General features: G+C 60.1%; 1 protein-coding gene across 2 annotated transcripts; it reads right to left on the reverse strand.

Annotated features, from left to right (window-relative positions):
* Positions 1–5,235: 5,235 nt before the first annotated feature.
* ENDOV (endonuclease V) lies at positions 5,236–23,931 on the reverse strand. 2 transcript variants are annotated; one of them, XM_026483949.4, is made up of 9 exons: positions 23,857–23,931; positions 23,247–23,418; positions 18,275–18,409; positions 17,975–18,014; positions 16,945–17,057; positions 15,695–15,763; positions 15,356–15,484; positions 13,519–13,592; positions 5,236–12,758 (listed from the first exon to the last, which is right to left on the reverse strand). In XM_026483949.4, the coding sequence occupies exons 1-9, from the start codon at positions 23,910–23,912 to the stop codon at positions 12,668–12,670; spliced, it is 879 nt and encodes a 292-aa protein (XP_026339734.1). In that variant the 5' UTR covers positions 23,913–23,931; the 3' UTR covers positions 5,236–12,667. The 2 variants fall into 2 exon arrangements, with proteins under 2 accessions (XP_026339734.1, XP_057174077.1); XM_057318094.1 differs by lacking the exon at positions 18,275–18,409.
* Positions 23,932–25,504: the final 1,573 nt, after the last annotated feature.

The raw sequence follows: 25,504 nt of genomic DNA on the forward strand, positions 1-25,504 counted from the left end.
GCTGTGGCGCTTGTCCTGTGGGCCTCCCCCACCTCAGGCCCTCCCGGTGACCCCGAGTGCACTCCCAAGGCTGTCCGCGGCCTTGGGCTATGTCCTTGCCCACTTTTCCACAGGGTGCCTTGGGGTGCCCCTGAGGGTCGAGGGTCCAGTGGGCCTGGGGCAGCCGGGGCAGGGTGGTTCTGCGACCTTAGCCAGCATCTCGCTCAGCAGCCTGGCTGCCGAGACGTGGTGGGAGCCTCCCTGCATGACCCCTGCCACAGCCAGGCGGGGCCGCGAAGGCTGGCATCGGGCTCTGCTTTGCAGAGCGCCCGGCACACAGTGCTCCCCCAACCTCTCCGGGAGCCCCGGCCTCGGAGCACAAAGCACAGGTGCCGCCCGTGTGCCCTGCATGGCGCTGGCAGATGGTGCTGGCGTCCCCGCCACCCTCGTGCTCCGGCAGGAGGGCCCCGCAGGTAGCAGGCATCTGCCTGCCGAGGACACCCCATCCTGCCGAAGCTCCGGGTTTAGGAGCTGGAAGGCTCCCCGAAGATGATCACCGGGCCCTGGGAGGAGCCGGACTTGCCCGAGGCCACCCAGCCAGTGGTGACAGGTGCCCCTGCGGTGCCCAGTGCCTCCAGCGCCCTGCCACGCGCCTCCCCCCACACCCAGAGCCCCTGTGATCCCAGCCCCTTCCCCCTCCCAAGCACTCCCCGCTCCCCCCACCGGCCTGCCTCTCCCGCCCCCACGCTCTGGCGGGAAGGGGTTCCTATGGCACCCCTTCCCCCGCACACACTTAGCTCACTGGCAGCCCATCTGCCCCGAGACAGTTAGCAGCAGATGCCTCCATGCACAGCGGTGCCTGAAGCGAGGCAGCCCGGCGCCCGCCGGACGTGAGCGCTGCCAGCCCGGCCCGGGACTCACGCCACACTTGGCGGAGGCAGGGGACCCACCCAGAGGGCGCACAGGGCTGGGGACCGGGGTGGGAGCTGGAATGGGAGCTGCCCTGGCAGCCCCCCAACCCCCCCGCCCCCCACACCAGGGCTCCAGCCGCCTGGGAGAGAGTTGGCGGGTGAGCCGCTCTTAGCAGGCTGCACACTTGCAGCTCCCGGATTCCCCGGGGAAGGCCCAAAATGTGGGGTGCTGCTTCCAAGCCCCAGCCATTCCCCTCCCCAAGAAGGAGGCTGGTAGACCCCCTGGACAGACCCCACCCAAGGCCCAGGCCCTCGGCTGGGGCTTATGGGACAGGGTCTTCACTCTCCGCTGGCCTCAGGCCTGGGCTTGCTGGGTCCCAGGGCCCATTCCAGCCTCCCTCGGCTCCCTCTATCTCCAGGGACTTCCCTTACTACCAGTGGGGACAGGTGGCCCAGCAGGGTCAGGGGTTCCTGGGGCTGGGCCTCCTGGGAAGTGGTGGCCATAGTCCCTGGACCTGTCAACTGTTTCAGGATGCACGTGGCCAGTCGGCAAAGAGCCTGGTTCCCATGGCAGCAGCCTCTAGTCCTGGGTCTGGGAGGAGGGGCCAGCTGAGAAACCCCAGAGCTCAGCCTTTGGCTCCTGCGCTGCCCTCCCCAGCCCCAGGAGCAGAGCTTTGTAGCTCGTGGGTGCCCAGCCAAGCCCTGGGGTGCCAGCCCCACATGGGGGGGGGGACGCTGGAGGGCTGCTGTGCCCCCACCCACTGATGTGGGGCCGTGCATACAGTCTTCCATCCCCAACAGAGACTGAGGAAGAAACTGGCTGAGCCTGGAGCTCTGGGGACTTTGGTTTGACATTAGGTGGAATTTCCAGATTCTGGAAAGAGTCAGAACATTTCTGTGATCTGCACACGGGGTTGCTGGCTTGTCTTGCTCATGGCCTCCAGCGCAGTGTCCCTGCGAGGGGTGAGGGGAGAGAGCTGGAAGGGTCTTAGTGCTGGTGTGAGCCGGCCTGCCTGGGGCAGAGGGATGGACAACTTGACCTCTGAGGACCCTCTCAGCTAAGACCCCAGGAGCCATGAAAACCCAAACTGACCCCCCGCACCCCCTCCATTTATCCTGTTTTCCTCCCCCCTCCCAGCGCCCCCGCAGCATAGGGCAAGCGTGCACACACACACACACACACACACGCACACACACGCACACGCCCCCGGGCCGCCTCTGCTCCCCTCACATCTTGAGTTTGTTTTGCTTCACGGGGCTCGAATGGGGACACGCTGCACTCACAGTTGGCAGCTCCCTCCGACCCCCCACGGAGGTGCCATATGTCAGCGTCATGAGTAAGCACGAGGCTCTGTGGCTGGGAGGGCTGGGAAGTGGCAGCTGCCAATCACCGCGGAGGGGACGTGGGGGGCTATCATGGGGTGGGGCGGCTCCACCAGAGGGGCGGGCCAGGTGGGGGGATAGCATGGGCCACGGCACGGTCACTGGTCCCGACCAGGAGGGACACGGCCCCAGGCGGCCAGGGGGCGCTCCTGAAAACAAAGCAAAACCCAGAAGGCACGGTGGCATCCGGTGGCCAGAGTCCCCGAACCCTGTCCCTCTGCCCGGTCTGCCTGCATGCCTGCTGGCCAGCCCACACCACCTGCTCCAGGATGCTGTCCTCCTCCCAGGCTGCATTCCTCATGTTCCCCATTCCTGGGCCTCTTCTGGGCTTGGGCTCCATCCAAGCCCCCTGACCTGCGAGTAGCCTGCAGGACAGAGGAGGGGATCCAGCGCCCTGTGGGCCAGGCACTGAGCTAGGCATGACTGCGGGGCACCGTGTACTCTCACAGCACTCCTGGGAGCCAGGGATCATCAGCCCCATTTACGGGTGAGATGAGGCCGGAAAGCGTTTAAGAAACTGTCTCCAAGGTCTTACAGCTCGGATTGGCAGAGCCACACTCCGCTCAGTCTTTCGGCTCACCGCCAAAGGCTCCGTGCCTGTGCTGTGCCTGGGAGCCCTCTGCCTGACTGCCCCTACCCGCCCCTCACCCTGACCCCTGGTCTCCCTGCCCTGACCCCGCAGAGTTAACCCTGCTCTCCTCCCTGCCCTGTGGATGCTCTTAGGCATCTTGGGTCCTACAGAGACCACACAGATCACGGTCCCCTGAATGCACATTTGTTCCCTGAAGCTCTGTCCCACCCCAGACCAGCAATAACCAGGTCAGGCCTGACCCTGCAGGCCCCACAGGTGGTCATGAAAGGAATGAACGGTGGACAGAGGCAGGCTGCAAGGCAAGAGCAGTGCACTAGGGCTCCTGGCATGACTGCAGAGGTGTGCGTCCTGGGGAGATGGAGAGGCCAGGCCCCGCCCACCCTGGGAACCCCAGGCCCCTTCCTTCATTCCCAGCCCTGCTGGAGGCTGAGGCAGGTGACTGCTGGGGATCGGATTAACCGCTCCAGGTTAATTGGCTATCCCCCGCTACCAGCATGACAGATCCTGCTTGACATTTCCCTAGATAGTTAATTGATACCCAAGTAATTTGTCATGGAGACCTTGTTATATGCCAACTAGGTCCCCTAAGCCGTCAGCGTCTGTGCCCCAGAAACAAGATTGGCAAGTTAATAATGGAGCCTTAATCATGCTGTTTCGTGCTGGCATTGGAAGAGAATTACCCAGAGACAAGCCGGGGCATCACTGGGCATCACTGGGCAGAGACAGTGCTTTCTAGGGTCTTGGGAACAGACTGTCCTGAGAGATCCTGAAGCCACTGCACCTTCCTGAGACGGTCCCCTCCCGTTTCTCCAATGGCGTGTATCTTCTTCTGGTGCCAGGGTTCTGTCCACCGAGGAACCCCCGTCCATGGGTGCGCTGGGGCTGACTCCACTCCCTGGCTCCAGGCATAGGTCCCCCAGCTCCAACCTCGCCAGTGATCATGGTCAGGCCAGGTCAGCCAGAACCAAGGGGTGTGGCCTTAGTGCCTTCGCAGGAGACTTCAGGATAGAAGGGTGCACTTTGCTTGGGAACATAACAGGGGAGAAGGTAAGCCTGGGGCTGCTGCCAGCCACACGGCCCCCAGAGGAGCGAGGTCCCCTGCGAATAGCACCCACGCAGAGAGAAAGCAGGTGTGGTGCCACCAGGCCGCACACAGCCAGCTCTGCCCCTGGAGGGAACCAACAGCCCATTTTTGTTTACGGTGGTTCATGTTGGTTCCTGTCACACGTAATCTGGAGGGGCCTCCGCTCGAGCACCCTACAGGCTCTTGCCCCAGGATCCGAGCCCATCTGCAGACCCTGTGTGGGGTCTGATCACAAGAGCACAGAGGAGCACCTGGGCAGGAAGGGGAGGCCTGGACAGAGGGCCGGGGAGGCCTGGACAGAGGGCCAGGGAGGGCAGGGAAAGGGATTCTCAAGGACAGCACAGCACCTGCCCTCGGGAGGAGGGGAGCAGGGTGAGAGAGGAACATAAGCAGGGCAAAGGCTCCCTGAGCATCTGGGCCAGCAGCGCAGGCCGGCACCCCATCAGCTTCAGCACCGCAGATAGCGGTGGCCTCGCGGCCCACAGCACAGCAGGGACAGAGGAGGGAACGGTAGGACCTCCATAGTCCCAGAGGTTCACAGACCAGGAAATGAGACAATGCAGGTGACAGACACCCGAAAGTCATCATGGTGTCCTTCCACCTTAGAAACAAAAACTCAGCCACCTTCCCAGGACTCCCTGATGGAAGGCCAGAAGGCACACAGGTTTCGGGGCTGTTGCTCTCGAGGAGCCGCTGGACGCCGCGTGCCACTCCTCACAGGGAGCAGACCCGAGCGAAGGGCTGTGTGGAGCCCACGAAGCAGGGAGTTGACAGGAGAGACGAGGGTAGACAGCGGTCCCTGGTGATGTGCAGCAGGTGTACAAGGCAACCGAGAAGGGCAGGCACGGGAGGAGCGGCTGGGAGTCAGCTGTCTGCGGCTGCGTAAATGATCCCAGAACAAGGCTCTGTTATCTCACAGCTTACGAGGGATCGGAACCTGGGAGCAGACTGGCTAGTGGGTTCTGGTCCAAAATCTCTCAGGAGGGTGTGCTCAGGATGACAGCCGGACTGTGGACGCGGAAAGCCTGACCAGGGCTGGAGGGTGCACTTAGAAGCGGCAGGTGGGCTCACTTCCTAGCTACGTGGCCTACATAGAGCGGCTTCTGACATGACAGCTGCCCCCCTCCACGTGAATGATGAGAGAGAGACCCATCAAGACTGAAGTCCCAACGATCAACACGGCCAGAGCACCACACAAGCCGCAGGACGCGTGGATCGCCAGGAGACGTCGTGGAGGCTGGTGACCACAGGCTCCAAGAAAAAACAAATTCAGAGATGGCCTGATGTTTTTCACGTACCAAAAAAGACATTTTTATTTTTGTTGCAGGGTTTGGGGGTGAATAAGTAATAGGTACACAAACCAAACCCAAAACATGAGGCAGTTATTAAGTCCAGGAAAAACAAGAGGTTCTATAAGAAGGGAGATGGGCTACTCAGCTGTGAGTAGTAGGAGCAGAGAGATAATGCACACATTGAATTAGGATTCAGCCAAACTGAGAAGATGGGTGGAAGGAAAGTGTGTGTATGAACAAATTCCCAGGAATCCCAGGGAAGGGTTAGGGAGCTGCCTGGATCTCATGGGCAGTCCCTCCCCTACGTCCTGGAGTCTGGCCTAGGTCTTCCTCCCCTGCCCCGCCGTGGCCCTTTGCTGGCTTCCCCCATGTTCCCTCCCTCTGCGTTGCTCTAGGTCTGCTTGTCTATCTCGGACAGTGAGCCCATCTTTACTGTCCCCTTCCCCATTCTTCTGCCTGTTGGGTGGGGAAGAATCAGACAGAGGTGGGCCGAGCCCTGTTCCCAAGCAACAGCTGTCGCTGCCCCCAGTGCCGCCTATGGCGGCAGGAAGGTGCCAGAAGCTTCTCCTGCTTCCTGGGGAGGTGAACTGGGGACAGCGGGCGGTGCTCCATCATTCCCACGACACCTGCCTAGTTACCCAGCATGCTGTTCATCTGGGTGTCAGAGCTGCCGCATGCCTGTGCCTTTAATTAATAATGTGGTAAAACTCCACGCAGGGCCCAGCCAGGGCAGTGCAGCAGGGACTGCTGGGGCTGGGACAAACCTGGAGGGGGGGGGCAGGTCCCTGAGGAACTCCCCCTCCCCCAGCGGGTGCAGAGGCCTTGGGCTGGAATTCAGGACTCTGGCTCCTTGTTCCCAGCTGTTCTCACTAGGCCCTGAAGGCCTAGGTCAAGCCCCTTCAGGACCCATCCAGGAAGAGGCAGGAAAACAGACCCTCAGGGGTGCGTGCACACCAGTGACTGGAGCCCAGGTGGCCTTCAGGCCCTGTAAAGTTGGGACCTCAGGGGCCTAGGCGGAAGAGTGAGGGATGGTCGAAGGTGCTGAGGAGACTGGCTATAAACCAGACTCAAATGGGAAAATGCCTGTAGCCAGAGAATAGGGGTGGGGGGGAGGGGGGTCCTTGGGACAGTTAGGACCATGGCCAGGCCTCCCCCCTGAGGCCTGGATTTGGCCTGATCAAGAAGGGCCACTCCCAGCCCTGGGTGTCCCCCATTCCTGAATGGGCCAAGAGAGAGGATGGTGCACAGGGTGGGGTCCCCGAGATGGGGAACCCAAGAGACCCATGGGGCCCATGTGTGACCTGCAATGGCCAGGCCAAACCACCTCATGGGAGCCTCTCACTCCCAGCCCTTGGGCAGGGTGGGGACCTAGGGAAAGGGCGCAGAGGCTGCTGGGTTAACAGGAAGATCTATTTGGATCCAACTTGAATTATTGAGTGTCTCAAGACTTATTCTTGGCTCTGGGGCAGGCTGTGGTCTGTGAAGATGGACATCATCTCGGTCCTATTTTTAAGGTTCTGTGGGAAGGAGCTGAGACACCACCAACTCAGGGCCCCCACATGCCCTTCTACCCTGGGGCGACAGAGCTGAGCTCCTGGGGTGGGGGTGGAGTGGGCAAGCCATGACCCCCTGAAGCTCCCTCCCCATACCCATGCCTGATGCTTTCTAGGTCTCCTGCGAATGACCCTGGCTAGCAGGTCCCCACCTCAGCCCCTCCACCTGCCTCCGTGGACAGCTCTCAGCCACTGTCCCCCTCCCCGAGCTCCCACCCTGGCCCATGTCTGACCCCTGCACCCCATTCCCCTAAGCCCAGCCCCCTCTGAAAAGCCCTGGCTGTATCCACGCCCACATCCCTGGGGTGGGCGGGTTCTCAACAAACTGCCAAAACCCACTATCTCTTTGCTGCTTCTCTGACTTGCGCTCCGTGGCTTGGTTGGCCACTGAAAGGGCTGAGGAGCCCATGGCACCCTACACTGCTGCGGGTTCTCTTCCTGGAGGCCAGCATTACCCTGATACCAAACCAGACAAAGCCATCACGAGAAAACTACAGACCAATAACCCTGAGGAGTATCGATCTAGAAGTCCTCAACAAAATACCAGCACATCAAATCCAGCAGCATAATACAAGGATTATATATCATGACCAAGACCAAGTGCAACTCATCCCAGAAATGCAGAGTGGCTCAGAATCAACCCACGTGACACAGCAATTACAGAGTGAAGGGGAACGATCCTTTCGATAGACACAGAGAGAGCTGGACAAACCCAAGCCCCGTTTGTGATAAAGACACAGAGAGACTGGGAACAGAAGCGAGCTTCCTCAGCCTGAAAAGGGCGTCCGTGAAGAGCCTGCAGCCCACACTGTCCTCACTGGGGACTGAGAGCGCTCTTCTTCAAATCAGGAGCAAGACAAGGACGTCTGTGCTCGCCACTGGTTGTCAACGTCCTACCGGAAGTCCTAGCCAGACAATCAGGCAAGGGAGGGACAGAAAGGCGCTCAGACTGGAAAGGAAGAGGGAAAAGTACAACTATGTCTATTTGCACCGGACACAACCTTACACGCACAACGCCCCGAGGAAGGTGTGCACACATGCCCACACACGCACACACGCATGCCCACACACGCACACACGCTCTCACAGCTAGCAACGGACACCCAAAAATGAAGTTAATAAAACAATGCCATTTATAATAGCATCAAAAAGAACGGATACTTAGGAATAAATTTAACCAAAGGAAGGGTAAGATGTGTACACTGAAGGGGAGCCTGGGTGGCTCAGCTGGTTAAGCGTCTGACTCTTGATTTTGGCTCAGGTCCCGATCTCAGGGTCGTGAGGTCAAGCCCCGCATCAGGTTCCATGCTGGCTGTGGAGCCTGCTTAAGATCCTCTCTCCCTCTGCCCCTCACACCCCTCTCTCTCCCTCTCAAAAAAAGACTTGTACACTGAAAACCACACAATGATATGGACAGAAGTTCACGAAAAAGGAAAGGAAGAGGCGCCCGAGCACAAGCGCGGGCAAGACCGAGCACCACTAGGGGGCAGTGCTCCCCGAGTCAGTCAGCACGGTGCGCATCGAAGTCCAACTGCCTTTTTGCAGAAATGGACAAACTGGTCCTAAAACTCATACGGAATTGCCAGGGACCCAGAAGAGCCACACATAAACAGTAACTCAAAGCGGGTCAGAGATGTAAATGTAGGAGCTAACACCGTAACTCTCTTGGAGGAAGTCTCCATGACCCTGGATCAGGCCATGGTTTCTTCAATACGACACCAGACGCACAAGCGACAGATGAGCAACAGACACGTTGGACTTCGTCAAACTCAACAGCTTTCACGCACAAAGAACACTATCCAGGGAGAAGACAGCCCACAGAGCAGCGGGAGCCCATGTGGGAGTTACGTAACCGAGGGGTCTGGAATGCAGAGCACAGAGAGAACTCTCACAGCTCAACAACATGACAACCCCATTGCAAAAAGGGCAAAGGATTTCTACAGACAAATGGCCAAGGATCACACGGAAAGGTGCTCAGCGTCCTCCGTCATTAGGGAATGCACATCACACCCCCAGGGTGGCCAGAATCGGAGCAGCAGGGGAGACACGGGAGCCCCGCCTTGCTGGGGAGCATGTGGAAAACAGCAGCAAAACAGCGTGGCTCTTCCCCAGAATGTAAACACACAGCCAGCCGCCGCAGGACCCAGGGACGGCCCTCCTCGGTATACACGTGGGAGGACGGGAGACACCTGTCCGCCCGTGTGCTTGGCCGTGTACTAATAGCCACAAAGAGGAACAGGCCAAATCCCCCACGGTGGGCGGGCGTCCGCGACACGTGCTCTGGCCGGACAACGGAGTCGCACTGGGCCGGTCACAGTGGCACGGCTCGGCGCAGCACGGCGGAGGGACGGTGAAAACCCTGTGCTCAGAACACGGGGCTGGAGATGTGAAAGCAGCTAGGCACAAAGGCCACAGCGCGACTGTGCGGACTCTGGTGCCCAGAGCTGCCAGGGCAGGGGGGTGACTGCTCACAGGGAGCGGGGTTCCCTCCGGGGTGAGGAAGCCGCTCGAGAACTAGACAGTAGTGCCGATGGCACAAGATCCTGACTATACTAAAAACCACTGAATTGTACACAAAAAAACCCGCTTAAAACGGCAGCTTTGTGATGTGACTTTAATTTCAAAACAAAAACTACCTGGGTAAGTTGTCTGCAAACTTCTCTCCAGGCTCTGGCCTGCTCTTCACTGAGAAGGGGGAGGAGGTAAGGGGGATGGGGACCCCACTGTGGCAGGTTGTTCCCATCCGGGCCCTCCAGTCACCGAACAGCCAGCGGCTTTCAGTAGAGCCCCCCTCCCACCCCAGTAGGAAGCCAGGGCCATCTGCCTGCACCCCTTAGAGAGGTGGGGCCCCGAGGGTTGCTGCTGTGACCTGGTGCCAAGCCCCCAGCACCCCAGGGCAGCTCTCCTGTCCGCACGGGTGGGGGAGGCATAAAGCAAGGTCTGGACCTGGGAGGCCTGGTCCTGCCTGTGCAGCTCTCACAGGACTTGCATTCTGGGGGCCTGGGGTGGCATGAGAGGCTGGGAGGAGATAGGGACTCCTTTTCCTTCCTGTTTTTTCCTTCTCACAGGAGTTGTTAGCACAACCTTGCAGCAGACAGCCATCTACCCTGGCCTCCATGGGCCCCACCTTAAACGCTGTCTCTTTCTTTGTGCAGGACTGACGGGGCGGGCTCTGTGTCACACCCACTCCACACGGTGCACCGGGGTCTGGGGCAGCACGCAGCTTAGCCTAAGGCCAGTTGGTAAGAGGCAGTCAGGCCAGCTCCGCCCGGCCTCGACCCTGCACTCCCGACACCCCCCACCCTGGTCCTGATGCACCCTGGGCAGGGAAAGGCCTGGACTTGGACAAGAGAGCAGTGGTGTGCAGTGCAAGGCAGGGTGAGCTGAGAGCTCTGGGGGTGGTGGTGGGGTGAGACCTGCTTGGGCAGCAGACTGACGTGGAGTCTCCTGCAGCCTGGCCACCCTGGCACAGTGTCCCAAGTGTCTGCGTGCCCTTGGAACAGAGGGTGGTGGGATGAGGGAGCAGTTATCTGGGGCCCCCACCAAGGGCTACGGTTTCCCTCAGCCACAGACCACGGGGCAGGGGCGGAAACTGGGCACTGCTGGGCCACATGGAGCCAGCAACCCTCCGCTCAGACCCCCCATGCCCTTCTCTGGGGCAAGGCCACCACTCCATTGCCATTGCCTGCCTCAGACCCTCCTTCTCCCAGAAAACAGGTCTCGTCCAGGCCTTGCTGGGTCTGCGGACGGAAGGCGAGGTGCCCAAGTCCCAGCTCCAGGGTACGTGGCAGCTGGTTCTTGCCCGCCCCCATCAGAGCCTCCAGGACCATGGCTGGGCTTCGCAGAGGTGTGACCCTGCCCTGGAGTAGCCCTGCCCAGGTCTGCTTATGCCCAGGGACCTCCGTGCCCCTCAAACCTCAGGCAGGACTGGCTGCCCCTCCCACCTGTGTTTGTTTATGGGGAACTGTGTCCACCGCGGAGTGAAAGACTACAGGTATTCTCCTACTTAACCTACCCAAGCTGGGGCGCTTATAACCCCAGGGAGAAAGCAGGCTCCAGGTGCGAGGTCATAGCCTCGGAGCTCCAGCAGGTGCTGTGTTGTGCTTTCCCAAGGGGCAGCCTTGTGTCTAGGTCTCAAAGCAGGGAGAACTGGGCCACCACGGGCAGAGGTGAGCTGAAAGTCACTTTCATGATGCTGGGGTGCAGGGTGTGAAGTCACAGGCACAGCACCAGGAGCCTGGGATCCCACGGAGGGCAGCCAAGGCTCCCTGTGCACCCCAGCTCTGGATAGTCCCACTCCCAGGACTGGGAGGAACGGAAGCTGGGTTGAGACATCCAAGGAGGCAGCAGGAGTGGACAGGAGGATGGAATCTGGCTTGTTCCTTCCCACATACAGCGGTCCCCTCGAAGGCACCTATGGAACATGCTGGAACCTGCACTCCTCACTAGGCCATGGAGGAGAGCCCCTAAGCATCTTGGTGGCAACCCACAGCCCCACCTGTCCTGGGGCGATCCTGCTTCCTACTGAGATGTCCCAAACAGGGGCCGCTGCCATCAAGTGGGGAAGCCCAACGCGGAGCCTCCCCCCAGCCACCTGGCCTTGTAAGGGGGCCTCAGGAGCACCGTCAGAGCAGGAGGGGAAGGGGGCCAGCAGCCTGTCTTGCTCACTGTCCCCCCTCGTTTCTCCCAGGGGTCTGGGCCCCTGAGAAGAGCTCGCTTCTCACAAATGGAAGATGGTGGGGCGGGGAGTGCTGAGACCCAGGGCCGTCCCAACTGTGCCAACCAGCTCTTTGAAAAATACTATGAATGGCAAGAAAGGCCTCTTAAAATCACATTCTCAGTAAATGCCAGAGTATGTAGGCAGCCTGGGGGCGAGCTGGCACGCAGGGGCCTGGGGGCTGCGGGCAAGGGGCATGGCCCCTGCAAGCTGGGACTTGCAGCCCTCACCAAGACAAGTGGCCAAGACAGGGACATGCCACGTCCCTGCAGTGGAGGCTGGGTCTGTGGTAAGGAGGCTGGCAGGGGAGGGCGCCCAGTGGGCAGCAGCGGGGGCAGGCTCACAGCACTCCAACCCAGAGGGGACGTGCCTCAACTGGCTTCCCAGACAGGGCTGCCCAGCCTCACAGCCTCTAGCCAGGGCAGCAGGGCCTGACACCCCTCCCCTCGGATACCAGTGCTGGTCCTCTGGAGGCCAGAGCGTCCCATGGGTCTCCCGATCCCTGAGTGTGCTGGCAGACGGGCAGGGCAGCCAGGGACCAGGCCTGGCCATCCCAGCTTGCACCCTCCAGGATCAGGGCAGAGGCCACTCAGTATGGCTGAATGGCCTGGGGTGGAGATGAGGGGCACCGCTGGTTTAAAAACAAACACAAAAGCAAGAAAAGCAGCTGTGTGTGTGCTGAAGGGACAGACAGACGAGCAGCAGGGGATGGACACGTAGTCTGGCAGTCTTAAGCCCACCCGGGCACTTTTAGAAAAACAAAACAAAACAAAACCACACACCAAAAGATCCCCATGAACCCTGAATGCCCTTTCATGTTCCAAGGAAAGCAACATCAGGCTCCTTGTGGGTCTGGCGCTCTGTGGTATGAGATCTGTCCCCTGCGGAGCTCTTGACAGCCTCGTGACCGAGACCTCGGAGCAGGAGGGGCAGCCACCCGGGCCCACCCCAGCGGGGCCAAGCCTGCTGCCATCCCCATGGATGGTGCGGCCCGCGTGTGCTGGGGCCTGGGTGCTCTACCTGCGGCTGGGGGAGGGGCCACACCCCCAGTCACTACTTCAGGCAGGCGCGGGAAGGCAGGCAGCCCGAGCGCTCCACTGTGTCCAGCTCAGCTCCCCCACTGCCGCTGCTGGCCTTTCTGGTGTGTCTTGGGGCCTCAGCTATGGGCCTCAGGGGGCCTGCCCTCACCCCCGGGCTCTTCCGAACCTTCCTTGGGGCACACCTTTGGCCTCTGTACCTTCTGGCTCCTGGTAATGACATCGAGAAGGGGCAGCATCAAACGCAGAGCCGGCCCGGAGTACCCCTTGCTCCCCAGCTGGTGACTGGAAGCTGTTGCTGATTCGAGAAGGGGCAGACCCTGCCAGTCAAGGGCCTCGGGCACTCCAGCTGGCCAGCCCCGACCCCTGGGAGAGCTCGGGGGGGCTCCCCATTCTCAAAACAGCTTAGTTGGGCCTAGGACAGCCTTGGACTTAAGAGGAAAAAGGAGCTCGAGGAAAAGCTGACGGTAACCCCTCTGGGGCTCGTCAATGCCACATCTGTTCCACGTGTGGACAATGGGCCACGGAGTCTGTCCTGTGGCAAGGTGCTGTCACAGTTAAATAACCAGCCACAGCTGGCTGTGACCATCTGTGCCAGGCTCTCCCACCAGAACCTACCAGGACAAGAATGACTGTGTCTGGCATGCAGATAAGGAAACTGAGGCCTGGAGAGTGTCACGGCCGTAGCAGCCTGTGCAGGCCCAGGACGAGGACCAGGTCCATCTGACCCCCACGCCCTTCCTGTGGAGCCCACGCCCCAGCACTGCACAGGTAGTGGACAAGGCAGGTGGGGGCAGCCCTGGTGGGCTTCAGGAATTCCCACCGCACTGGAGTCAGCCCACATCCTGCTGCCTCAGCTCTGCCATCTCTCCAGGGACTCCACGTCCTCCGCCCAACCCCGCAGGGAGGCCGCACCACCACGATCGGCCCCACACTGTCGCCACCGCCAGCGAGTGCCCCCAGCACTCACCTCTCCTGCCCTGGTGCGGGGGGCCCGGGGACTCCCAGGGTCCTGCGGATGTAGTCTCGAGAGCGGATGTCAGCCTGAGGAGAGGGTGGCTCACGTGACGGGGGTGGCCTCTAGACAAGCCCACACCCCCACAACAGCCTGGTGCAACGCTCTGGCTTCCCGGAGAAAGCCACAGAGCTAACACCAGGCTGTCACAAGCCCAGCCTTTGGGACAAGGAGCCACAGCCCCATGGGTGACACCATGGCAGTCCCTGAAGGGCCCGAGGTGACAGGCTGAGCGGGAGGCCCTGGGTTGTTCCCGGGGGTCCAGGGGAGCCACCTGGCCCTCGCCGGCTTTGTGGCCTGTGCTTCCGTAGCTTTAGTGCTTCTGTTTCAGCCCTGTTCTCAGACGGTCCTCCCCAGCCCGGCTGCTGGCCTGTCTCCCCGGCTCGTATTGGCTACGACCCCACCCCCCCCCAGGGAAGTGTTGCCAGAAGGTTCTGCCAAGTCACTGGAATGGAGGATCCGGGCAGACCTGAGGGATTGGGGGGGGCGCTCTGGCCAGAGTGGGACCCCTGGAGGCGCCCCCTAGAGGCCCAGCTCTTCACAGCCCTGAGCCGCGGGGCACCAGGGGCGGGAAGCCACAGCCACAGCCACAGCCACACGCGGGCTGCTGCTGCCACCTGCAGGCCACCCTGTGCACCCACAGCCAGGGAAGGTCCCAGGTCCCGAGGAGGTGGTGGTGGCCGCCAGCACGGGGGGGGGGGGGGGGGGGGGGCAAGGCTCCCTGAGCCAGGGAGGCACAGCCAAGGGGTCACCAGCATGCTTAGCTGTGTGGACCGGCTCTCAGCAGTATGGCTGGGGCCCCTGGGCCCAGTCCCCTCAAGCTGACCCAGTACAGGTCATGGGGAGACGGGGGAAGCAACAGGTTCCAGGGAGGTTTCCAGGCACTTTGTCCTCCTGTCCTACAGCAGCACTGAGCCAGGAACCTGGGCTCCAGGGCTGGACAGTACAAGCCAGCACCTCTTGTCCAGACGGGCTCCCCCAGCTCCTGTGAGCTGCCAACAGAGCCGCTGCTTGTGACTCACACCCACGTCCCTGCGGGGAAGCCTCGCTCAAGGGCTTGTGCCACCGCGGCCCTGGCTCTGGCCACACCTTCCTCTGCTGGCATCAGATTCATTCCCACCCCAGGGCCTTTACAAATGTGGGTCCTTGAGCCTGGACTGCTTTCCCCCTCCTCTGGCTGGTCTCTTCCTGAGGATGGCTTCTTACAGGTGCTCATTCCGCAGGCTTCCCCAGGACACACACCTACCCATGACAGGTGATGCCCCGTCACCACCGAGCCCTCCAGTGCAGGCCCACAGGCAGCCTGCGCTCAGTTCTATCTCCTACAGGCCGAGTTTTTTCTCAGCCAAGCCAACCTGTTCCCCAAAGTTCTGCTCCTCCCACCCCCACTGTAGCCGATTTAGGTGCTGGGGGCCTGGCCCGGCCACATCCTGCAGTCTCCTAACTGATGACTGGTCCAGCACAAGCCTTCCTCAGCACGGCCTACAGCCCTGCAGGGGCCTCCCCAGCAGAGGATGGGGGCTCCCTCCCAGGCCAGCTGGGCAGGTCAGGCACTGAGGGGCTGGGGGGTGGGGGTGGCAGGCCACTCTGCCACCCGAGCTGACATCAGCTGATGCTCCCAGTGACCCCAGTATGGGGTGTAGGAGGCTGAAGCTGCCTGCGGGAGCACAGCGGACCCCAGGGCCCAGGCAGGGCAGGGCCCAAGGCTGAGCTCCGGCCGCCCTCCTCCCCCCAGGGCCCTTCCACAGGTGCCCGTGCTGAGGGGAAAGCAGAGGCGCATGCGCTCGCCCACCTGGCGCACGGGCTCCGGAACCCGGAACCTGCAGCAGCCTTGGGTCAGGCGCACGGCAGCCTCCAGGCTTATCTTGTGGCCCACGGAGACATAGAGGGGCTTGCTGCTGTGGTCGTGGCTCTTCAGGGCCTAGGACAAGGAAGGCAAAGTCAGAGCACAGCAGAGACGAGCCCCGGGGGCTTCAGGACCGACAACAGGTCGGGGGCAGGCTGCGGCGAGTGCAGCCCAGAGGTCCCCTCAGCACAGCCTGGGCCAGAGGGGCAGGGTCTGGTGCGCTTGAACAACTGCACGTGTGTTTGTGGGCACCACCTCTGGGGGTGCAGGCCCCTGGCCACTCACCATGCCCAGGACAGTCCCAGAGCCTCCTATCAGAGGAAATGAGTCTCCTCCAGCCCGCAGAAGTCGTATCTGGAAAGCAGGAAGAAAAAACATGGAAAAAGTCTTTTCTTGTGGAGGGCAGAGGGCAGGCCTGTTTGTTTTTGGAGTCCAAGCAGCCGCTAGGCAAGGAGAGGGCAGGGCCCACATCTGCACATGGTCTGCAGTCCTCGCGAAGCCACACAGCCTCATGGCCCCGTGCACAGCCATCCCACGAGTGGGCTCAGTGTCCAGGAGACCGTCACCAGCACCGTCCGACCCTGACGAAGCCTTTGGAACTCAGTTCTCTCTTCCTTGTTCTACGGAAGAGGAATCTGGGGCCTGGAGAAGGGGCAGCAGCCCACCCAGGCCCCAGTGCTGATGGGAGGAGGTGCTAGGCTGGAACGAAGGCCTGGCGCCCACCCAGCCTGGCTGGTGGACACACGGATGCTTCCCACGGGCCCGAACCACTCCCTCCACTCTCTCTCCTGTGAGGAATTTAAGAATGTTTGGTTCAACCCAACAAAGTCTTCTAAGGGGTGGGGATTGGTCCATTGAGTGACTCGGGAGCCACCCAAGTTTGGTCTGGGGTCCCTGTCCACTCCACGAACAACTGTTCTGTGCAGACACAGGTCTGCCCGGAGGAACGAGACAGAAGTGATCACTGTCCTCGGAGTCTGCCATCTGGCGGTAGAGCTCGACGTGTCACCAGGTCCCTCTGGAGTGGGGTGTCACGTTCCCAATGCCAGCTTTGAGGGGGCCAAAGGAGGGAAATACTGGGAGAAGCTGGGGTGAGGGAGCTCTGGGCAGACTGGGCAGGACCAGCGTGCGGGGCCTGGACTGGGGGTGGGGGAAAGCACAGAGGGCCCTACGGGCTCACAAATGTTCTGTCCCCAGTAACTGGAGGCCCTTGCCCTACATGGGGTGCCACAGCAGCACAGAGGTAGGGGGGTGGGAGAGGCAAGCATGTGCCCAGGAGGCTGGGAGTGCTCAGACGGCACTCCTCCAGACTGGCTGTCTGCCGCCGTGACCCACGACCAACGGGGGACACAGGGCACCCATAGAGAAAGGCGGGGTTTTCTCACTCTGGGCCAGGGAGCCAAGATGAGGAGAGTGCGAACTGGCCAGGGCTGGACCAGAGGTGCCTACGGGACAGGTCCATGCAGTTGTCTGAGCCTGCATGCCCCCACAGGCCCTCTCCTTGTGCCGGGTGTTGCCCCTGCATGCCCCCTCACCTTCTCCTTGTGCCGGGCGTTGTTCTCTAGCCCGTCCACCTGCAGGAGCTTTTTGGCCACCCCAATGCAGGGCAAGTCTGTGAGGACGCCGAGGTGGCAGGCCACTCCGAAGCCTACAGGGGCAGAGAGTGAGGCTGGGCTGGTGAGGCAGTGAGCCAAACAGTCAAGAGACAGTGTGGAGACAGAGACAAACCAGAACCTGCCCGAGTCTCCCCAGGTAAACAGAGGCCTGTCGATGGACTGAGGACTGGGGAGAGAGGACTGGGAGAGCCAGCCTGAGCTGGGATGTGGCCCTCTGCCCCAATTTCACGATTGTCAGGCTGGGGTGGAAGATGCCTCCTTTCCCCTGGCAAGGTCAGGAGCCTGATTAGCTCACGATACTTCACACTGGTTCTCCTCCCACCTTCTGGCACTTTCCATCCTCTTCTCTCCTTTGCAGCTGCCGTCAGGCCTCTGTGTCACCCTCCCAACACATCTTTGGGGCTCCTGTCAGGCAGTACGTATGCAATGACTGGCTACCCGGTCCCACGCTGGAACCCACAGGTCCCAGGGCCAGCCTTCCCAGGTCCCTCAGCTGCCCCACCCCCAGGCTTGTGTCTGAGGGCGAAACCTCCCCTCTCCCTCAGTTAATCTCTCTGGGGTCAGCGTCCCAGTGCCCAGGTAGGTGCAAGTTTCCCAGTGTCAGTGGGGAATGGGCACTCCTGTCTGGTTTCAGTTGAGGGCCTGTCACTACTTGAGGTGGGATGAGGTGGGACAGGCTAGCTGAGCAGCAGTCAGGACCAAACTGGCCGAGGGGGCCTGAGATGGGCCAGCACAGAGTGCTAGGGGAGGCCTCAGGGGTGGGCAGGAAAGAAGCGGGGGTGACAAGAACAGGATTCTTTACTGGGTGAGGTCCTGACAATGAAATCAAGCCCAAGAAAGAGTGCCAGTGCCAGGCTGGCAGCAGGGGGTCCGGGGCAGTGCAGCCACTCCGTAAGGAGACAGGTCAGAACCACCCCTCCTAGGCCCTGTCTTTTGGGAGCAGGATTACCTCGGTGGTGGAGAACCCCATTTCCATCCACAAGGAGGACCTGGAAGAGCCACAGGTGAGTCAGTTAGCTGAACTGCCCCTTGCCCATCAGGCCAGGGCATCCTGGAGCAAGGGGGTTGGAGCTGCCACTTTATGGGGGGGGGCAGTTTTTTAGAAAATCTGATCCCTCTCCTCAAGGCACAAGTGCATCCTTTCCAGGGAGTTCAGAGGTCTCCCCGTGTGGTGGGTGATAAGGCTGGCAGAGGCCTTCCCTTCTGGGTGGAAACTGAGGGCCCTCCTCCCTGGAGTCGAGGCACCTGCCTGGGGCACGAGGCGGGGCTCCTTCTCCCGCAGCCGCCGCACTGCATCCACCAGGAAGGGCACCTCTCGGAAGGCCAGGAAGCCCGACACGTAGGGAGCCGTCAGGCTAACCATGCAGCAGTCCTCATACACCACCTGTCACCGGGCACCCAGGTCACAGGCAGGCGTGGCCCTCCGCCCTTCGGGCCTCGCGGTGCTGCCAGCTCCCTCCCCATCTCCCCCCCACCTCACCAGCCTTGCCTATCTGGGGGGAGAGTGCACGGTGACAAGGTGATCGCCCTGCAAACGGGCAGCAGGGAGTAAAGGTGCTCACACGCCTCCCGCACCAGGCCCTCCTGCTCGGGCCCCTCTGTCCACCCCACACCCGGCTGTCAGGAGGCTCAGAGAAGACAAAGCATAGAGCATGTGTGTGAAGTGCCACCAGAGTAAGGACGTCACTGTTCCCCATTGGAAGGAAAGGCCAGGTCCTCACAAGGGTTACAACCGCAAGAAAGGCAAACCTGGCTCTATGAAAAAGAGATTTCAAAGAATCCAGAAAAGGACAGGCAGGTTCTGAGAGCTAGACAATCTGAAAGAGAAAACAGGTCCCAAGCGACAGGAGAGTCTAGAGACTGTGAGGCCGCCAGAGCAAAGAGCCCCGGGGCCTTCCAAACCACACCTTCCACCCCCACCCCTGAAGCTGGGCTTGAAGTGCCTGCGCCCCAGAGAAGGGGCCGTTCTCCCTGAGCACAGGGCAGGTGCTTGTGCCTCCAGCATCCTGATCACTGACTCACAGGAAGCTTACCCAACTGCCAAAGACCCAAAGTAGGTAGGGTCTCATCTGAAGACAGAACAGAGAAACAGATTCATGGTGAGCCCAGAGGCTGGAGCACGGAGCCGCACGAAGCTCAGATGTGACCTGAGCTCTCACAGGATCATGGCTGCTTGTCTGAATCTGTCCGCACAAGCTCCAGAAACTAGAGATCCAGATAAAGCTCTGCAGACACCATGTCCACGGCATGACCCGGGAATGAGCCTATGATGACCGTTCGTGTGCACCTACGCGGGGAAGTGAACAGCCTGGGACAGCGGAGGCAGCTCCAGATCTGGGCTGGGCACGGAGAGCTGGGGACTGGGGGCACAGGGCTGGCGCTGGGGGACAGATGGGATGACACCCGTGGGCAGTCCCGGCCAGTGGGGACCCGGGGGAAGAGGCGTGGGAGGATGCGAGGCCAGCAGTGGCCTTGCAGGAAGACGCGGCCTCTGGGGAGAAACAGGGGGCCCCTGCAGGGTTGTGGTGAAGAAAACGAGGCCAGAAGCGTGAGGTTCTTCAGAAACAAGAGCGTCAAGAGCCGGGAGGCACGCTTGGCCATCGCTGACTCAGAAAAGGGCACCACTTACCGGAGCGCCTGCACCTCACCCATCCCTCATGCTCTGAGAAAGCCGACCAGCCACCCAGAGCCCCGGCCCTCCAGACGCCTGTCTGAACACGACTGTCACGCACACTGAAGGCTGCGCAAACTCAGACGGCAGTGACCCAAACTCACGAGTCGTTAAATAAACGCTGCCGACCAGTCGTGTGGCGGAGGGAAGTGAACTGTCCCTACGCGCAGACGGAGAGCACAAGGCAAAAACGGAAAACTCAGGACGGACATAAACACGAACACTGGACAGCCAGAAAGGCCAGGGTGTGTGACCGAAAAACAGGGCGATGGGGTCAAGTGCCTCAACAGAGCACTTAAAGCCTCAATCCACAAAACGTTCCAGAAAGAAAGGAAATCCGACCCCACACATTCAAAAAGCCAGCTGTCAACTTGGAGAAACAGACCTGGAACAGTCAGCTCCAGAAGCATCCGAGTGAAAGAATAGGAGTAAAGGAAACAGGCACCATAACGGGCACCCCCGCCCCGAGTCCATGTGACCCAAGGGCAGCAGTGGGCATGCACCGCACCTCCAACCCTCACAGATCAGAAAGCAAAACCAGCTCAAGAGGCAACTGGGGAAAGCACAAGGACAGGGGTCCAGGCGGTGTTCGGGGCTGTGAAGACTGCTGTCACGTAGGTCCCACTTGGGACAGGCCAGCTGAGGGGCTCCCAGGTGAGCTGCCACCACCTCTGGGAGACACGTGCGGATCCCTCAGCACACGCACGCACGCACAGAAAACGCGACATCAGTCGGCAACCGCTGGATCTGAGTAGAGTACACGGGTGTTCAATGTGTCATTCTTCTAATGTTTCAATGTTTACACATTTCCAAGTTAAAAATCTGGAAAAAGAAAAAAACTCAACTGTGCAACAGCCGTGTTAACGTGATCCGGACGGCCAGCAATCTGTGAAGATCTGCAGGTTTCAACCTAAGGGGGTGACGTGGCCCCTACACATTCAGTCTCTTCGGTGCATTCAGATCCACAGAACTCAGGTGGAACTCAGTTCAATTCTGGCGCCTGATGTAGAGACGGACACTGCTAACTGCGGGCAGACCAGACAGCCAAGAGCAAGGGAAGAAGCTGGAAGTCCCATCAGTGAGCCTCTGAGGACAGAGCGAAGCAGACAGAGGGAGAGCACAGAGCGGTCTTCAGACAGTGGGAGGGTGGATATGGAGGAAGGCGGGAAAGGTCTGTTCCGCGCTTTGCTGCCTGAGGCACAGTCGATGGGCAGAAGTCACAGACACTTCAGCTCTCTGTGGAAAAGAACATACTAACCAGGCGTCCAGCCACGGAATGGGCTCTGTTGCGAGCATCAGGGATGCCGAGGAAAGGATTCCTGGCTGCGCGGAAGGCAGACCAGTGCTTCCCACCCTGGCTCTGCTTCGAGATCACAGGGATGCTTGTTTAAAGAAGCAGATTTCCAGGTCGTACACTGGGAGATTCTTTTTTCTTTCCAGAAATGAGTTGGGGCTCTGGGATTTATATATTTTTTTAAGACTTTACTGAGATAGAATTTACTATCATTAAGTTCACTTGAAGTCCATACTTCAATGTTTTTTATATACAGAGTACAACCATCTGATCCTAGAACATTTTCATGACCCCCTCAAAATAAATCTTGCCTACATTAGCAGTCACCCCATCGATCCCTCTCCCTAGCCCTCGGCAACCAGGCATTTACTTTCTGTCTCTGGATCTGCCTGTGGGATTTATACACACCTCCAGGAGCCTGACTGGGCAGACCTGTGATCAGGCATTTGGGAGCCTCTGCACCAGACTCTGCCCAAGCCCCTTTCCTAGTCTAAGCTCTTGCAGCACGGGAAGGTGAACGCTGAGTCCATCCAAGCAGCAGGCTCTCCGCTCTGTGCCGGGGTTACAAGAGGAACAGGCTCATCCCACCCTTGAGAAGTCCCGGTTAGTGTCGTAACTATTACAACAGAAAAAGCACTGCATGAGAAAGAGACCACGGACAGGGATGACAGGTGGTTAACCCCGCAGCAAGGGGAAAGAACAGAGATGGGACTATGTGAACTGGGTCTTGAAAAGTAAGAAACTAGCTAATGTTTATTTTTTGAGGGTTTACCATGTGCCAACTAACTGCTTTCCATGCATGATCTCATTTATCCCTCACAACTGGGATGGCTATCAACAGTGTTACCATCCTCAAGTTAGAAAAGAGGAAGTGAACAGGCAAGGGGGGTGAAGTGGGAGTGGCAGAGGGGAGGTAAAGACCCAGGCAGTCTGGCTCCTGAAGCTGTGCCTTATCCCCGAGGCCATCCTACAAACTGCCCAGGGGACCTGTGAGGGCAGGGACGCTGCTTCCACGACCACCCTAGGTCCAGCTCTCAGCACGCAGCAGGTGCTCAGTACATTTTTGCTGAGTTTTGACTAAAAAGGTCTTCCAAGTAAAGCGCAAAGACACTAAAGGAGGAACATGCGGTCTTTGCGAGCAGGCAGACGAGGGAGGGAAAACCTCTGAGCTTCAAAGCAAAGGTTTCCTTGTCAAGCTCTTCTGTAGTCAGGGCTTCCTGAACCGTGGACCACAGATGAATCACTGGCATACTGTTGACTCGTTCGCGTATCTCTCTGAGTGTCTTCCATGGGGCAGGCATTGAGCCAGGCGCCCACGGCTACAGCTGGTGGGCATGACGATAGGGTTCCTATCTCTGTGGAGTTTACATTCTGGGAGGGTAGAGAGACCCACCAATTCCATTGCAGTGCCGTAAAGGGGAAAGAGAGGGTACTGAGTAACTCCTGGTCTTGCAGGGAGAGGGGGTTGCTTACTGGGGGACCTGCGGTGAGTAGAGGTTAGCCAGGAGAGGAAACACCAGTGCAAAGGTCAGGCAGGCAGAGAGAGAATGGCATATTTGAGAAATCTGAAGTACTCTGGAGTGGGGAACGGAGATTAGTGAGAGTCGAACTTATAGCTTGACATTCAGTAGGGTCAGATCCCGAAGGGTCTTTACACTTATTAGCCAGTAAACCCATTTTCCATGAGATCACAGACCGGGCACCAAAGTGTTCTAAGTAAACTAGGTGGTGGCGTGACCACATTCACTTTTCAGGAAAATCTCTCTGCTGGCAGCACGGAGAAGGGGCTGCAGAGGGCAATCCTGAAGGCAGGAAACCCAGTGAAGCTTCTAGTTGTCACCTGCAGGAAGGGGGACAGGGGCCCAGCCAGGGAAGCAGCCGTGAGGATGCAGGCAGGGGGCTAGATTCCTGCATACTGAGGAAGCAGCAAAAATGGAGCTAGCGTGGGACAGAACAGAACTGAAGGTGTGAATGAATCTCTGGGGAGACAGGGATTTCCAGCTTGGACAATTCAGGGCGTGTTGCTGCGGGTCACTGAAATGAGAAGCCCAAGTCGGTGATCAACTTGAAGACAAGACGGGAGTTAATTCACATTTTAAGTCACAGAACCTCTTTCAGTTTTTACTCCCCTCCTTCTCTCTTCAAAGGCTTCCCAACCTATTCAGGAAATCCTACAAAAGGAGAAGCAGGGTTCTACGCAGGCACAGGTCCCTGTCCCGGTGCCCCAGCCAGAGCGGGGCGCCCCCGCAGGGTTACCTCGAGCTCAGGGTAGCTGAGCACCACCAGCGAGGCACAAGCGCTGACACTGTCGCCCTTCACAAAGGACACGTCCACGCCCCCGACCCTCTGCAGCCCCAAGAAGGCGGCGTCCCGCTGCCACGCCTCCGTGTCCCGGTCTACGACGAGGGCCTTCAGCCGAGCTTGCTCCCTGAGGGCGACACACGTCCGGCGGACCTCCCGACCCCGCAAGTCCATGCCCGGGGGAGGGGGCTTGAGGGTCTTCGTTGGGGCACTCCCGGTCTCACCCCCTCCTCCCGGGGACACCTCCTTCGCGGTCTCGCCCCCCCCTTCCCAGGGAGCCCGGCCTCGGGGACACCCCTCTACGGTCTCACCCCCACTTCCCGAGGACACCCCCTTCGCGGTCTCGCCCCCCCTTCCCGGGGAGCCTGGCCTCGGGGACACCCCTCTGCGGTCTCGCCCCCACCTTCCCACCGCACCGAGACCCGGAGCCAGAAGCAAGTGCCGCCAACCCCGCAGACTACAACTCCCGAAGGTCCTTTCGTCTGCGAGCCGGAAGCGGGAGGGGCCCCCGTAGCCTCAAAGTCGCTCCAGCCCCCGAAATTTGGCAGTGAGCCAACCCCATTACCGTTTCCAGAGCGACAGAGTCTCCTCTAGCGGCCACTCCGCCGCCTCCCGGGCCATGGCGCGCCCCCAAGCGCCCCTTCCGGTAGCGACACTTCCCGCGGGCGTCACTTCCGGAGGCCCGCGCGCAGGCGCTCGGCAGTCTTTGTGGGCTTGGAATAGCTGTCTGGGGCTCGGGGTCCGACCGCTGTGCTTCCGGACGCCGCCGCCTAGTGGCGGGAGGCTTGCTGGGACCTACCCCCCCCGCCCCCGCCCACCTCCCGCCGTAACCCCCACCCCCCACCCCGCCTCCCCGGGTAGCGGAGCAGCGATGGAGGAGCCCGGCTACCACCCGCAGGCGGCCAGGAGCGTGTCAGCGCGTGCGCGGGAGTCTTCGTCGGGACGAAGGCTCGGACAGCGCGCAGAGCAGCCTCGTGCCTTTAGACGGCAGAGCGGCGAAGCCGAGCGATGGGCAGATCGGTGTGGGCTGCGGGCAAGGAAGGGCGACAGCAGGGTTTGCTGGTACAGCGCTGTCAGCCTGCTGCCTGGGGAGGACGCTGGCCCCCAGGCTCCCAGCGCAGGGTGGTGTGCAGTGCACAACGGGGTAGCGGGTCAGGACTGACCTTCCCTCCTGGCATTCTCTCTCTCTCCTTTGGCTTTGGACCCCATCACCGAACTCGTCCCCTCCCCCCCGCCCCCCCCCCCCCCCCCCCCGCACGACACTGTGATTTTAGGCCCAAGACCTCAGTGAAAGTCCTGAGAGCAGGTCGCATTCCTCACCGGGCCAGACTCATGGGTCGTGGCAGGCCCAAAGCCTCACCTGCCACAGTACACACAGACAACCCTTGGAACATTGACTCTTAGCTCTAAGCTCCTCCACTGAATGAATATTTACTCCGCGCTCCCTTGTGCCAGGCCTTGTGCTGGATGTTGGGGTTACAGCTTCCTCGGGGTGCAGCTGCATGGTGTGCCTGTTGCAGTGAAAATGAGGCGCCAGCCCCCTTTAGATTGAGTGGGCAAGGCCTCTCTGAGGGGATAGTTAAGAGGAGCCCGGGCAAAGGGCATAGCTCGTGTAAGGGTCCTGTGGTAGGCAAGACATTGGTGTATTTGAGGCATGGAAGGCAGCCAGTGAGGCTGACCTGTAGGCATCTGACCCATGTTGTATATCCTACCAGGGAGATTCGGAGAAGTGTGTGGATAAGAACTGTAGTCTGAATGTAGATCTCAAAAGGAAATACGGACGTTGGAGGTTCAGGAAAGGCTTTGAATAGCATTTGACAACTGACAGGGCCTTGAAGGATGGGCAAGTTTCAGCAGGGAGAAGGAATACCCACCACTTCTGAGCGCCCACTGCATGCCAGGCACGTGCCCTGTCGTTTACCTGCACTAGCTCCTTTCTCACCACAGCACAGAGAGGTGTTTTAAACATTGAGAAGTCAAGGCTTAAAGAGGTCAAGGACTTGCTCAAGGCCATAGAACTGGCAAACAGGAGGGCCAAGATTTGCACCGGGGTCCGTCTGGGACGTGTTGTGGGTCGGCCTTGTCATGGTACACGGTGGTGAGGATGAGGGGGCCCTTGCACTGGGTGACAGGGGGCCATTCGTGGGCCTGTGGGGCTGGGGCCGAAGTTGCTCTAGCCGAGGCTCTGCTGTGCTTCGGGGTACAGGCTTTGG

This window comes from Ursus arctos, unplaced genomic scaffold, assembly GCF_023065955.2.
Source record: "Ursus arctos isolate Adak ecotype North America unplaced genomic scaffold, UrsArc2.0 scaffold_24, whole genome shotgun sequence".
Taxonomy (NCBI): domain Eukaryota; kingdom Metazoa; phylum Chordata; class Mammalia; order Carnivora; family Ursidae; genus Ursus; species Ursus arctos.

What these genes read in the sequence shown, in the direction of transcription:
- ENDOV (XM_026483949.4), bottom strand. Translation starts at nt 23,912, where the DNA reads ATGGCCCGGGAGGCGGCGGAGTGGCCGCTAGAGGAGACTCTGTCGCTC. An exon ending in ACGCCCGGCACAAGGAGAAG is followed by an intron (nt 15,764 to 16,944) that starts GTGAGGGGGCAT and finishes CCTGCTTTCCAG; the next exon opens with ATACGACTTCTGCGGGCTGG. An exon ending in TTCCGGAGCCCGTGCGCCAG is followed by an intron (nt 13,593 to 15,355) that starts GTGGGCGAGCGC and finishes CCCTCTCCTCAG; the next exon opens with GCTGACATCCGCTCTCGAGA.